This window comes from Amblyomma americanum, chromosome 1 (genome assembly GCF_052857255.1).
Source record: "Amblyomma americanum isolate KBUSLIRL-KWMA chromosome 1, ASM5285725v1, whole genome shotgun sequence".
NCBI classification, from domain to species: domain Eukaryota; kingdom Metazoa; phylum Arthropoda; class Arachnida; order Ixodida; family Ixodidae; genus Amblyomma; species Amblyomma americanum.
In genome coordinates this window covers 172,510,106-172,523,429 of record NC_135497.1, presented here as the reverse complement: position 1 = coordinate 172,523,429, position 13,324 = coordinate 172,510,106, and the positions used below count along the sequence as shown (strand labels likewise).

The window sequence follows — 13,324 nt, the reverse complement described above, 5'->3', positions numbered from 1 at the left end:
CAGCCCATGGACCAGGGAGTGATAAGCACCTTGAAGAGGCACTATCGGCGCTCTCTGTTGCAAAGGATGCTAATTTGCATGGAGACTGGTAAAGAGTACACAGTGAACCGTCTAAGTGCTATCCACTTACTGACAAGTGCCTGGGAGCAGGTTAATGAAGCGACCATTGCCAATGGCTTCCGCCATGCAGGGTTTGTGGAACCTAGTGACTGCTCAGCGCACAATGATACTATATGAGTGAGGACTCCACTGTGAACTTAGAGGAGAGAAGCATTGTTTCTACACTGAGGAGTAAAGGTGTCTCCGTTGACATGAGTACGTATGTCAGCATTGATGAAGGTGTGAAAACATGTAGGGCTGACACACTGGAAGCTTTAATTGAAGGGGTTCTCGACTAATCAACAGAAACTGCTGCTGAGGATGACAGCATGGACGTTGCGCCTGAATCTCCACTGGTGACCTGTGATGCAGCTGACACTTTAGTGCAGTTCTTCAAACAATGTGGGGGCACTGAAGGATATCTCAGAAGGTTAAGTGAGATGTATGCATTTGTAGCAGCCAGACGATTTTCTCGACAGACACAAAAAAAAATAACAGAGTGGGCAGCAGTCAACAGTGCAAGATGCCTTACTAGGCCAATCAATGTGTAGCAGACCACTAGTAAAGCAATAAACACTTATGTTGCAGTTATTTTTTTCCTATAAGACCATTTCATTGCGTCGTTCAGATATACAAAGTATTTGGACACACACTGCATGCTCGAACATCATTTTTAGAAGCATTCCTGATTAGACGAGCTTCTGATAAGATGAACAGTCTTCATGGTCCCTTGGAGTTCGTCTTAAAGGGAGTCAACTGTATGCAAAAACAACCTGACTAGAGAATATCTAACGCCTTCTGCGTCACACACTGACTAGAGAATATCACACACTTTCTGTATCTTGCAGAAGGTAAAGAGGCACCATTGAAAAAATACACAGAGGCCCACTAGAAATTATCACAGACCTTACGCGTCTTGCAGAAGGTAAAAACGCACCGTAAGAAAAAGCCACACCTTCTGCGTCTTCCAAAAGGCTGTAAAAAAAAGCGTGCCAGCATACAAGATTTAAAAACCATAAAGAAACTTAAGTTGATGGCGGCCATAGCTGGTATTGCAGCAGCACCACAATGAAAGAGATGGCCAGCACGAGCTGCTCATGCAGGCGTGCCGATTCCCTTCTTGCGTCTCGCACTGTTGTTGCAAGGTCTGACATAGTGGCTGTTAGCTGACTTCTGTCTTCAGCAGCCTCGTTGAGGTGCTGCACATACAAGAAAATTCAATAGCAAAATTTTGCTCATAATACATTCACGGCTCATTTCACTTTCATGTTATAGATGACCTACTGAAAGAAACTGGGCCAGATCCCACAAGAGGCGGTCCCAGTGAGGTTAAGCAGAGGTTTGGGACGGTGAACGTAGCAACATTACGTTGCATGCTGTTGCACAAAATGTGGCGCATGCTGTCAGCCCATACCTCCAGGAGGTGTGCCTGAAAATTCGGCATCCTGCCCGTTGCGTGCCTTAGCGAGGTCTGCTGTGTGCCTTGTCTCCCTAAGCAGCTTGTCCACCTCCTCGTCCTGCTACTTCCTCCACCGCAATGGACGGCCCGGAACTGCCGATGCAGGTGGGTGCAGTGGGCTGCTGCTGGCGGGTGCCTGTCGGAGGGGAAACAGTCTGAACGTACACTTGTCATACGACACAGCACGATGTAAAATAAGCAAGCTGTTTGCTGCAACGTCAGAGGGGAGCAGCAGTACATAAAAGCAGTTGCAGTCAGTGATATAACAAATGCAGCATTGTTTCAGTGAACTCAATGTGCACGTCAGCCTTGTCACAACTCCTGCTGTAAGAGGGAAAAGCTTGCACAACGTGTTAATATGCCGCACCTGAAGGAAACTTTTGTGGACAGTGCAAAACAACAGTGACTGTATGGCGCTCCTGCAAATGCTATTTATTAGAAGCACCTTGAAAAGAGGGTAATGTGCAGCCTGCATACTGGCAGGTCAACTCACTGGCTGTGTCAGCACGCTGCCGATGCTGCTGCTGCTCCTCCACCAGCAGTTCAGCAGATGTCTCCCCGTCTCCTCCAGCCAGGACGTTTCACTGGCGTCACTTACATGAAGTCATTACACAAGACACAACTGTATGGTAAACAGTTTCAGCAAAGTGTGAAATGTGTACGACAAAAATGTGTGGTTAGTCGGAACTGTGGCTGAAGGCGAAAGCACACTACCACAAAAAGGAAGGTAAAGAAGCTGATGCTGCATTTGCAATCTCCAGTTTACACACTACTACACCTTCTAAAATAAGCAAAAATGATGATGAGGTCATCACCAGCGTACACAAGCTGTAAGACATACACATAAAATGGTTTGAAATGCAGTTCACCTACCAGCTGCAGACTGGCCTCTCTCCGCAGGCTGGTCGTCCCCGGCTTGCTAACCACTGAAACTCTGACGGGAAGAGAGGTGTGTTGGGTCGGGGGCGAGGTGGGCTGGGCTGCTCCTGCAAGAAGGCACAATGCCTCACGTTCAAACATGAATTTCTTGAAGTTCATCATAGGGTTGCATTGCTTGCAGTCAAGAATCCATCACCACCAAGCTGAAAACTTTGCAACTGTTTGTAACGTCACAGCAGTTGACAAACGACAGTGGTCATACCTGCTTCTTGGGGGGTCGGGGGCAGCAACCTGTTCAAAGCAAGATCCCGCGACGCCCGTGGCGTTCACTGGCCCGATAAGCTGAATGGCTTGGCCACCCAGAGCCGGCAGTCTACCGCCGCCGGCGCCACTGCGACAGGACCGTTCACGCGGACCTCCACAGAACAATGTTGACAGGCTTACCCTTGGTCAGCTTGCGGCCACACCAACTCCGCTCGCAGCGGGTAAGCCACTACTGCTGGTCTGTTGCTAGCGCCACAAGCAAAGCCGAGGCAGTTACCAAGCTGCAATGACCCCTTCGACGGAGGCAATTACCGGGCAAAGCTAACCCCTATTTTCCTCCACCAACTAGTACCTAAAATAATCACTATATATATATATATATATATATATATATATATATATATATATATATATATATATATATATATATATATATATATATATATATATATATATATATATATATATATATATATATATATATATATATATAGTCACCAGCTGTGAGATAATGCTCTCAGTATGTTTACGGCGGCTGACGATATCTGGCTTTGCTTTTTCTCATGTGCGCCTGTGCCCTCGGACGGTCTGCGTTGCAGTTTTCTTATCGGAGGAACCCGAAATTTCGAGCTAGGCTGCCTCTGCTCGCGCGCCTTGCGAGTATGGTCCAAAGGCTGAAGCCTAAGAAAATAAATGTTATGATCAGTGTGGTGCACTGCATAAAACTCTGGCATAGCGATAAGAAAACTGCAACGTGCTGCCTGTGTGTGCGAGGCCGCATCAGCCATTAAAACACCAACGTCCCCGTAACGGGTGCGCCTATGACATGTGCTGTCTACGTGGCGATCAGGCACAGGCGAAAAAGCGAACAATCTGCGCACCAGCTATCGCTAGACGCCGTGAACGTGCAGACAGCATTATCTCGCACCCGATGACTATCGCTTTGCGGCGCTGGCGGCACTCCAAGACACGGTTTCCGTCATATTCGTGTGAAGTCTTGAGGGCTCCTGTCCATGCCACGAATGGCGCCAATGTTCAGCCAACATGACTGCCAGGCCCTCTGTATTTAAGACGGCGGCAATCTCCTCCCAAAGCTCCCGCCTGCGAGCGGCCGTGTACTCGGGCCAGAGCTGTGACGCAGCCCGTGCCAAATGCAGTTGCTCTTCGAGCAATTCGATAAGCATCCACTCTTGGGCGACGGACGTATGTGGCCTCTTTGCTGGTGCCGCCATTTGAAATGATAACGGTATTTCACCCCGATTACCTGGGCGATTTGTTGGTATCGGCCAAGGAAATTAATTCTTTGGCAAGGAATAAATATTGGGGAATCTACAATAGTGTTAATTCATTCACTTGCATATGCGAGCGCTGCAATAAAGCAACTTGCAGTAGAGTTATGAAAGAGCAAGGACGAACGAGATGGTTCAAACTGTGCACCTCACCGTTTTCCTCGCCCTCCGTTCTTTCCCACGGCCGTATTCGTTAACTTTTGTAATCGATAGTAAGCGACCACCGACCGCACACTCACCTCAACAAGTCGTCTTCGTCGACTTTCGTGCCAAGAGCTCCTTGCGAGCTTAGTTCTGCGCACCTACGGCGTTCTCTGCATTCAATCAAATTTTGCTGCGCTTAAGACATCGGCACAATACCTTGATTTTAGACGACACGTAAAAAAGCAGGAACTTCGCGTCGAATCAGCTGCTTTCTTGCATGCCGCCATGCTCACGCTGGATAGATGGATGGATACGGCTGAACCCTTTAAATTCGGCGGTGGCTCAAGGCGCGAACGAGAGGGCGCGGGCGTGCTGTTTAGCGTAGAGACAACTAGATGGCGCCACTGCAACTGTTTTTAGCGGCGCCGTCGCTGCTGCTTTACGGGCTAGGGCATGTTCCTCCTGGTCGTGGTAACGGTGGGGTGCATAATACGCCCCTAGTTAAGAACTATGCATGCCACTGGCTTCAGCTAACTTCAACACAACCTCCTAGCCACTTTTTCTTTTTTTTCCCCCACCGAGCCCCTTTGAGCGTTTTGGCGATGATGAAAAATCGCAGCGTCCTTGTCTGTCGTCTGCTACCGACAAATGGCGATGCGAAATGCTCATAGTTCTGCAGGTGAATGTAATTTGTTTAGATGCATCTCTTACTGAGCTGATTTTTTTTACATGCGACTATTGTGAGCTACCCCAGTGATTCATCTTTGAGTTCACTGTACGAGTGATCTGCTTGCACAGAAATAACGCGGTTCGATCCGGCCGCGGCGGTCGAATTTCGAGGGAGGCGAAATTCTAGAGGCCCATGTACTGTGCGATGGCAGTGCAGAACCCTAGGTGGTCGAATTTTCCGGACCCCTTCAATACGACATCCCTCATAGCCTGAGTCGCTTCGGGACGTTAAACCACATAAACTAAACATCATATACTTGGCCGCACAGCGGTGCTTCTCAGAGCGGCTTTGATACTGAGCAGTCGGCCCTTGAAAAGGGTGCCAATGCTTCCAAGCTGGACATAAGACCTCGACAACAGATGCTCATGCGAGGCCATGCCGACCATTCAAGGTGACCTCGGTTGTGTGCATTGGAAGAGTGCTAGCTAGGCCAGGAGGACTTGCAGTTCCTGCACCCCCCCCCCCCCCCCCCCCCCGCAGAAATTTCAGCAAACTATATATTTATTTATTTATTTATTATTTGGAACATACTGCTAGCCTCTTTCGAGGCTGTTGCAGGAATGGGGACAGATCGGTTTTCTTTTTTAGGTACGCCACAACGGGAAAAAAATCACAAATAAGGTTCACACAACTGAATAACATATAGTAAAAGGGATAATCATGGGAGACAGTTTCAAAATACATGACGCAATATTAAGCAACACAATATAAAGCACAGTGAGAAAAAAGATTGCTTCAGAAAAAAGCACGTGCAATGCCCGACTAGAAAGTGCAATGCCTGACTAGAAAACTGTAAGCTCTGTACAAACAGTGCTAGAACAATGTACTTCTTTTCCATGCGGAAAGCTGCTCCAACGTCATGGCATGGCTGAGCAAACACAGCCACTATCATTTACAGAACATCAAATGTGAGTGGTTGATCAACTTTCGCCTGCAACAGCTTACACTGAAATAAACCAAAGGCTATGTTCAAGCCTTTCATGAAAAGGCCAAAGCTCTAAACTTGAACTAAAATATAAAAACTACACAATAAAAATACATTATATGATTATGCTGAAGGCTGATAAGAATGAATGGAGGCCTCCAACCCGGGAGAATTTTCACAGGGAACCCCTCAGATTTTAAGACGCGTCTTCAAAAAGGCACCTGCATGGAGCCAACATTGCGAGCGCCGTCAACAGTGGAAAGATCTTCCCTTTTGTCTGAGGGAGGAAGGGTTTGCCGACCAGCACCTTTGGCAAGGCAGACGTTGCGTTGTGTGACCACTCGGGGGTAAATTGCATCGTTGAGGGAAAAAAACCTTCTCCTCAGGCAAAACGGTGGTGGCGAAAGGAAGATGTCATAACTTTCCCATAGGGAACGGTGGCCCGACCTCTCTCTTGCACATTCGGTGCTCGCTCTGTTAAGCAATGAAAAAATACGCAACCAGCACCGTGTAATTTTGCAAAGTCGTACATGACACCACAGCAGTTGTACAAGCCACGACTACTCATCTATAAACATTTGCTAATATAGTTCTCCCCACCCCCATTGCTCACTACATTCAACCACATTCTTTTTTTATCACACATGCCACGCTACAAGATCACCAGTTACCTGTCCTGCCCAATTGTAATTATCTCCAACTCTCATCTGACCTCTAACCCGCACTGCTCTCTCTTCTGCCTCTCATACATATGCAGTTATACACACATGGACATCTTGCATCTTGCTTGTGCAATGGGTCGGCACTGTAACTATTGCACTGTGATACACTAGACAACACTGCACTCCACAAATGAATCTCGTATCTGGCCTTCCAAGCAGGCTACCAACAACACATAGCCACTCAGGGAACAGTTCAAACACTGAACCATTTTGTACATCCCAGAAAAATCCCAATAGCCCATACCATATCCAATGTGTGCATGCAATACACTGGCACTTCAACTGGCACATCATAACGCACCACAATAGTATCAGATCAGAATGTTAACCAGTGCACCTTGGAGTCACTTGACCGGACACCGCTGGCAAAAATAGCATTCATGGCCCTCATGCGGAACCGCTTCCGTCCTGCTCGTTTTTATCTCTGCCTTCACGATCACGCAGTAGGATTTCTATGAGCAAGGCTATCTCAGGGTCCTCGATTCCTGGGCTCTCACTTGGCAGTGGCTCGCCATGGTATGCCAGGAAGGCACTGAGCGAAATTACTTCTCGGACTGTCCGATGGTACCGAGTTGTACGGGGACAGCCACAGTGTGCTGGGCACGTCTCGTGTGACTCAGTGTTCTTGCCTTCTCTCAGCATCCCTAGCAGCCGCACCAACCTTCTCCGCACTTTGGACACTTCGTCCTGCTCGAACTCCGGAGTAGAGTCTTCGTCTGGCGAGTGCCCGGAATCCGATATAATGACTGTGCTCGGCACGCTAAGAGTACTTGCCGGTGAGCCTGCGTCACTTCTCTGAAAAATGAAACAAAAATGGGGGAAGGGGCACAGTGAAGTATGATAACTGCCGATGTTCGGTCGCAAGACAGGATGTTAACGGTCACAGATTTACGGTGATGTGTCATTATGTGACCAGCACCAGGCACATGCCCGTGCACTCAATGTGACCACTATGGCAGTTCAGGTTCCCACAAAGTCTGTGTGTCACAGACTTTACTCCAGGTCTAAGGCATTAGCAAAGGACAGGTACTAGCATTGCAACAGTTGCAGAGTTCAGCGAATTATGCAACAGAGCGTAAACACTTGGGAATTTTTACTCAATTAGATACCGAGAAGAAAGTTAATGACATGCACCATCCATGCAATTATTTTTGTTCTTAGCAAAATATGAAAGTAGTGAAAACAACGGCAAAAACTGGTTTGGGTACTTCTGAAAATTCAGTTTCTCGACTCATGAGGTGACTGGCTGCACAAGGTCACTGGAACTGGCAATCTGAACCAGTGCAAAATAAGCCAAGGTGTCCTTTCAACCAGAGAAAGCGAGGGCACACCAACAGCACGGTTATCACAACCGCATAGGTATAACCAAGCACTTATTGACATGCAAGCACAGTTGGCTGACACACATGGCACTGCGTAAAGGTGGCAGCCCAGACAAGACTCCAACACGTCTGCCCTTCCCTCCAAAACATTCAGGTGTAGTAGCCGAGTGTCTCATCTGCGCCTCTCCTTGGTCAAGAGTTTATTGACCGTACTGTTGTTATATCGTGAATCTGCATCAATTTGCCCAGCTTTCTTCTTTAAAGGGGCCTCGAAACACATTTTCAGTGCATTGTATTGGCTATTGGTTGCATAGAATGAGTTATAGTGATCCACGTATACTGTGGTTTTTAATATTTTAATTAGCTCGCAAAAACAAATTCATGGCGCTGACTGTGTCACCATACAGTGGCGCTTTTTAGCAGCGGATATGACATCACTTAGTGCGAGCTTGATGATGGGACAAAGAGTAAATAAACTGCGAATTGCGTTAACAACTAGAGATACGTATTGTCAAGTTTTTGTGTCTTATATTACATTAACAAAACCAACTTGTATACCCTAGATAAAAGCACTGTAAATAAAGTAAAACAAAAATATACCACGACAGGCTCTAGCTACTTTTTGCATCCAAGGACTTTGCGCCGCTCTGTAAACATCCTACAACCTAGAACTAAACACTTGTGGCTACTCTCTATGTATCTGCGAGCGGCTTTGCGGAATTGATCCAATCGAGCCATTGCACTCTATAAGCGTTCGTTTCGGTCCCAAGGAAGGATGCGTTCATTTCACATTTAGCAGGCAGTGCGCATCGTCAGCTTTTGGAGGATCACCACGCAGTGGTGCCAGATGGCGCCACGTTCCCATCAACAGCGCGCGCTCCTTGCTCGCCGTGACCAACCAGCGAGCTAGGAGCGACGGGCGATGTTTGGCGGTAAGCAGTAGCGGTATGTGCTATGCTAAATGTGTCTGATCTCTTGCGCAGGTTGTCACACCATCGCAGTATCTTGCGCGCGAGTTCGGATCCATAAGGGAATGCCACTGATCAGTGTTCCCTTCTGCGCTGTCGACATGACGGTGAAGCACCGCTGGGTCAGCTGGGTGTTCACATGGTTGTTGTAACCATGCAAACGGCGCTGCCAGCCTTGGCATGAACGAGTTACTGAGAACAGGCAACCATAGAGTGCAAACTTGCGCACGTGCTAAGATCGGCTGTTTTGATTCGTCGCACTAAGTGTCCTCATTGGGAATGGGAAGTTGCGCGAAAATAGAGTTGAGGGCAGCATTTTGTTTGTTTCTATTTTGAAATTGCTTCATTGAATAACTCCCGTTCCTAAGCATCAATTCTCGTAATTCTTTTTGAGTCAGCATCTGTGTGACATAAAGAATCCACCTGAAGCACAACCGGCATCCGTTCAAGCGGTGTTTTGCAGCCCCTTCAATCAAAAAGAGAGACCCTTGTGCCTGTGATATTTACGATAGACATCACGACACCAGCCGAATAAAATGCACGATAAGTTAACTTGACCTCAGTGCACTTCTGCAACTTCCCTACTGGAGCTCGCAAAAAGCAGCTCTAGAATAGCTGCAGTGACAACCCTGATAGATATTCTCCAGTTCTGGCCTCAGCACTAAAGTGGGACAAATTCTTCATAGTAGCACAAATGCTTGAGCAGCCCTCTACTTATGCTTCTCACCTGGATTACTATGGTCAGGTGAACTTGCTGCAAATTGACATAATTGTAAACAATTACCAAATTTGCAAAATAACAAATTAGTAACCTTGCACAACAATTAGTAAAGACTGCATGCAACCATATCAACACACTCTTTTGATTAAATATGAGAGCAAGGGGATCTCATAAAATTGATGGAGTTTAGTAGCCACCTGCAACTTCACGCCAAGCAAGGTAGCTAACATGCACAATGGTTGTCACGTATTAATCAGCCAGCAGATGCGCAGGTTACTGAAGCTGTTCAAATTGACAGCAATCGTGGCACTAGAAACTGCAAGTTCAAATCCAAACAGTGAATCAGCAGCAAATGTGAATATTTGCATCGGAAGTGAAAACAGACTCACATTATCCCTGTGTGCTTCTTTGGTAGCCCCGACTGGATGGATTTCGGCAACACCTGGTATAGGACCAAGATTACGGACAGCAGCCTCTTGCAGCAAGGCCTCCATCAGCAGGTCTTCATCAGCGCTGTCGAGATCCTCCACTTCTGCACCAGTGCCCAGCGGTGCGCTTTGGTTCTTTCCTGTGCCTGCACCCTGGGAAGCAGAGCTCGAATGGCCATCTTCACCGTACTGAGGAAGCGAAGGAGCTTGTGGTGCCTTTTTACTCCCCCGTGCAGTTTTTGCTGTTGGGGCTCTTAAGCCCGATTCAAGTGATGGCTTTTGCAGACTCACATCATCCCTGTGTGCTTCTTTGGTAGCCCCGACTGGATGGACTTCAGCAACACCTGGCATAGGACCAAGATTACGGAGAGCAGCCTCTTGCAGCAAGGCCTCCATCAGCAGGTCTTCATCAGCGCTGTCGAGATCCTCCACTTCTGCACCAGTGCCCAGTGGTGCGCTTTGGTTCTTTCCTCTGCCTGCACCGTGGGAAGCAGAGCTCGAATGGCCATCTTCACCGTACTGTGGAAGCGAAGGAGCTTGTGGTGCCTTTTTACTCCCCCGTGCAGTTTTTGCTGTTGGGGCTCTTAAGCCCGATTCAAGTGATGGCTTTTGCAGACTCACATCATCTCTGTGCGCTTCTTTGGTAGCCCCGACTGGATGGACTTCAGCAACACCTGGCATAGGACCAAGATTACGGAGAGCAGTCTCTTGCAGCAAGGCCTCCATCAGCAGGTCTTCATCAGCGCTGTCGAGATCCTCCACTTCTGCACCAGGGCCCAGCGGCGCGCTGTGGTTCTTTCCTGTGCCTGCAGCCTGGGAAGCAGAGCTCGAATGGCCATCTTCACCGCACTGCGGGGGTGGAGGAGCTCGTGGTCCCTTTTTCCTCCCCTGTGTAGTTTTTGCTGTTGGGGCTCTTAAGCCCAATTCAAGTGATGGCTGTTGCAGCAAGGAGCAGCTTCTCGTGTATATTCCAGAGCTGGTTCTGGTACTAGGGGCTGTGGCGCTTGATGCCATCTCATGGGTGGGCATGGATGAAGAAGGACTTGGGTTTTGGTGAGACACGTTGTTGTGACCTTCTTCCCTGATTTTGCGTTGCTTGCGAGGCGAGGAATTACTTGTGTGCGAGTGATCTGTACATTTGTATTCTGTGCTGGACACTGAGTCTGGTCTGTGCTCACTGCGCAATGGGATGACTTTTTTCTTATGGCTATTGGCTGGAGAAGGACAAGGCAGCAGCCTCCTGCGAGCGTGAGAGGGCGGCAGCAGATCCTCTGGATCTGGCATCGTATCATCGGCTGATTCACAACAGCGCCACGTACTTGAATGGCTTCCGCAGTCTTTTTGTGGTTCTGGACTCTGCCGTTTCCTCGGAGATGACCGTGCAACAGGTTGTCTGCTGAGAAAAGGTGTGCGCTCAAATAAACCTTCCATAGCGCCACTGTCACCACCATGAAAGCGTCCTGGTGAGAGGGTACCTCTTTTCACCTTTGGCATCACGGCGACGTCGCCACTTGATTTTGGAGATGACTGTGAGTTTGAATGGCTGTTAGTGAGCTCTTGGGGTGGAGTATTTGGCCGTTTCCTCAGAGATATCCGCAACGGTACGTGTCTGCTGGGACATGGTGTGCATTTAACCACATCTCCCAAAATGCTGCTGCCACTACTTGCGGGAAGTGGTTGCTTGCCTAAGTGGCTACTGGAGCAATCTTGCAGAGCTGCACTGTTAGGTTTCACGGGGGTCAGAGTGTGAAATTTCACAGGGGTTCGTTGTAGCGTGTTTCGGCTTTCGGAAACCGTCGTGCGAGCAGAACGACCAATGCCGGAGATTTGAGAGCCTGACTTCATGTGACGAGGAATGCGCTGTTTTCGTGGAGTGCTGTTTTTGCATTTCCCCTCGAGTGATGACCGCAATCCTCGTTCCTCATTCAGGATGGGTTCCTGTCCAGGAGTGTCTGGCACATCCACTCTGCTTGTGCTTGCCTTCCTTAAGCTGTGTCGAGATCTTACACAAACACTCGCAGTGCTTATGGAAAGCTCCTTTTGTTTTTTGCACAGCACTTCTGAAGGTGTTGGCAAGGAATGTTTTCTTAGTGCGACTGCAGTGCTGCCTTGGTCTGACGTCGAGGTACTGTGATCAGGGTCGTTCTTTTTTGCCAATGGGCTGTCCAGTCCACTTTCAGAACTCTTCTCGGCGCTCTTAGCAGAGGGTGAAGCAAATAACAAGAGCTCCCTACCATTATCGCTCTCCTTATCAATACGTGCTCTGTCGGGAGATGTCCCAGAGCTCTGCAGGGGTGATGAACTTTCCGTTTCAGCAACGACTTCGGCTGGTGCCCCCTCGTCTTGTAGACCACTCCCGGAAGGTCTCTGGGGCTCGCGCGCCTCTTGCTCACTGTCGCTGTCTTCGACGATGACGCTCGATGCCGCAGCCAGTAGGGGCGAGCTACCTCGGTCTCCCGCCGATTCACTGCTCTGTTTTCCGGACAGAACGTTAACCTCATGAGGCGACTCGTACAGATGTTTCACGGGGAAGATATTTTTCAGATAATGTTCCTTCAGCGACTGCCATGAATGCTTGCCGGGAAGGACACCAGCCGAGGCCATTTCTTTGTACACCGCATTGCCATGGACATGGACGCCTGGGTTCTTAGCTACGAACTCTGCAATCGCAATTTCTTCGCCAGGGGTGTATTCCCTTCTTGAGCGAGTGGAATGGAGTCTTCTCGTCTTGGAGTCGCTTGCGTCCACCACGGCTGGCGCCATTGGTATTTTGAACTCTATGAGACGAAGTAGCTTGCCTCTTTTGGCACAAGCGCGAATATAATTAGCAGAGAAGACATCATCGCTGCTGTCTGTAACAGTAACGCTGGACGGCACCAGTCGTATGGCATCAGGAACTTTTTCTGGCGGTACGAGAACGCCACCTCCGTACTCTATAAGCTCCCGTATCTCCTTGCGCTCCGAACAGGGCACCAAGGAGAACAACATGGGGCTACCATCCGCCTTCGCGAATAGCGCTCGACTTCGCTGCTTCTTGGGCATGACTTCACAGCACTTAACGTAGTTTTACAATCACAACAACCGTAAGCTCCGTGCTAGACGGTCAACAAAACCGCGCGATCGCGCGTTGGCTTACGTCGGCTCATCGAATTTCTTGTTTTGGCTGCTTTGGCGCCGTTCGCAAGATAGACTTGCATGTTTGTAAACAAACAAGGTAGCGCTGCAGTCGCTAGCGAGCTCGTGGTAGGCAAACGGTCGGGGAGTGGCGTCGCGGATAGGTGTTGAGCGCGGGTTTTCAAGGCTTGTAGGCGCGTTTCCAGTTTCTGCGAATCATAGCAATGGTCGATGCTTCCAACTTAGTAATTTGTCGAAGT

General features: G+C 48.7%; 1 protein-coding gene across 2 annotated transcripts; it reads right to left on the bottom strand.

Moving 5' to 3' along the window:
- Window positions 1-5,386: 5,386 nt before the first annotated feature.
- LOC144114193 (uncharacterized) lies at window positions 5,387-13,084 on the bottom strand. Of its 2 annotated transcripts, XM_077647774.1 has the most exons (4): window positions 12,333-13,084; window positions 10,625-12,287; window positions 9,912-10,294; window positions 5,387-7,306 (listed from the first exon to the last, which is right to left on the bottom strand). In XM_077647774.1, exons 1-4 carry the CDS (start codon window positions 12,990-12,992, stop codon window positions 6,899-6,901), a joined length of 3,114 nt encoding a protein of 1,037 aa, XP_077503900.1. In that variant the 5' UTR covers window positions 12,993-13,084; the 3' UTR covers window positions 5,387-6,898. The 2 variants fall into 2 exon arrangements, with proteins under 2 accessions (XP_077503900.1, XP_077503899.1); XM_077647773.1 differs by having other exon boundaries at window positions 9,912-12,287.
- Between the last annotated feature and the right edge of the window lie 240 nt (window positions 13,085-13,324).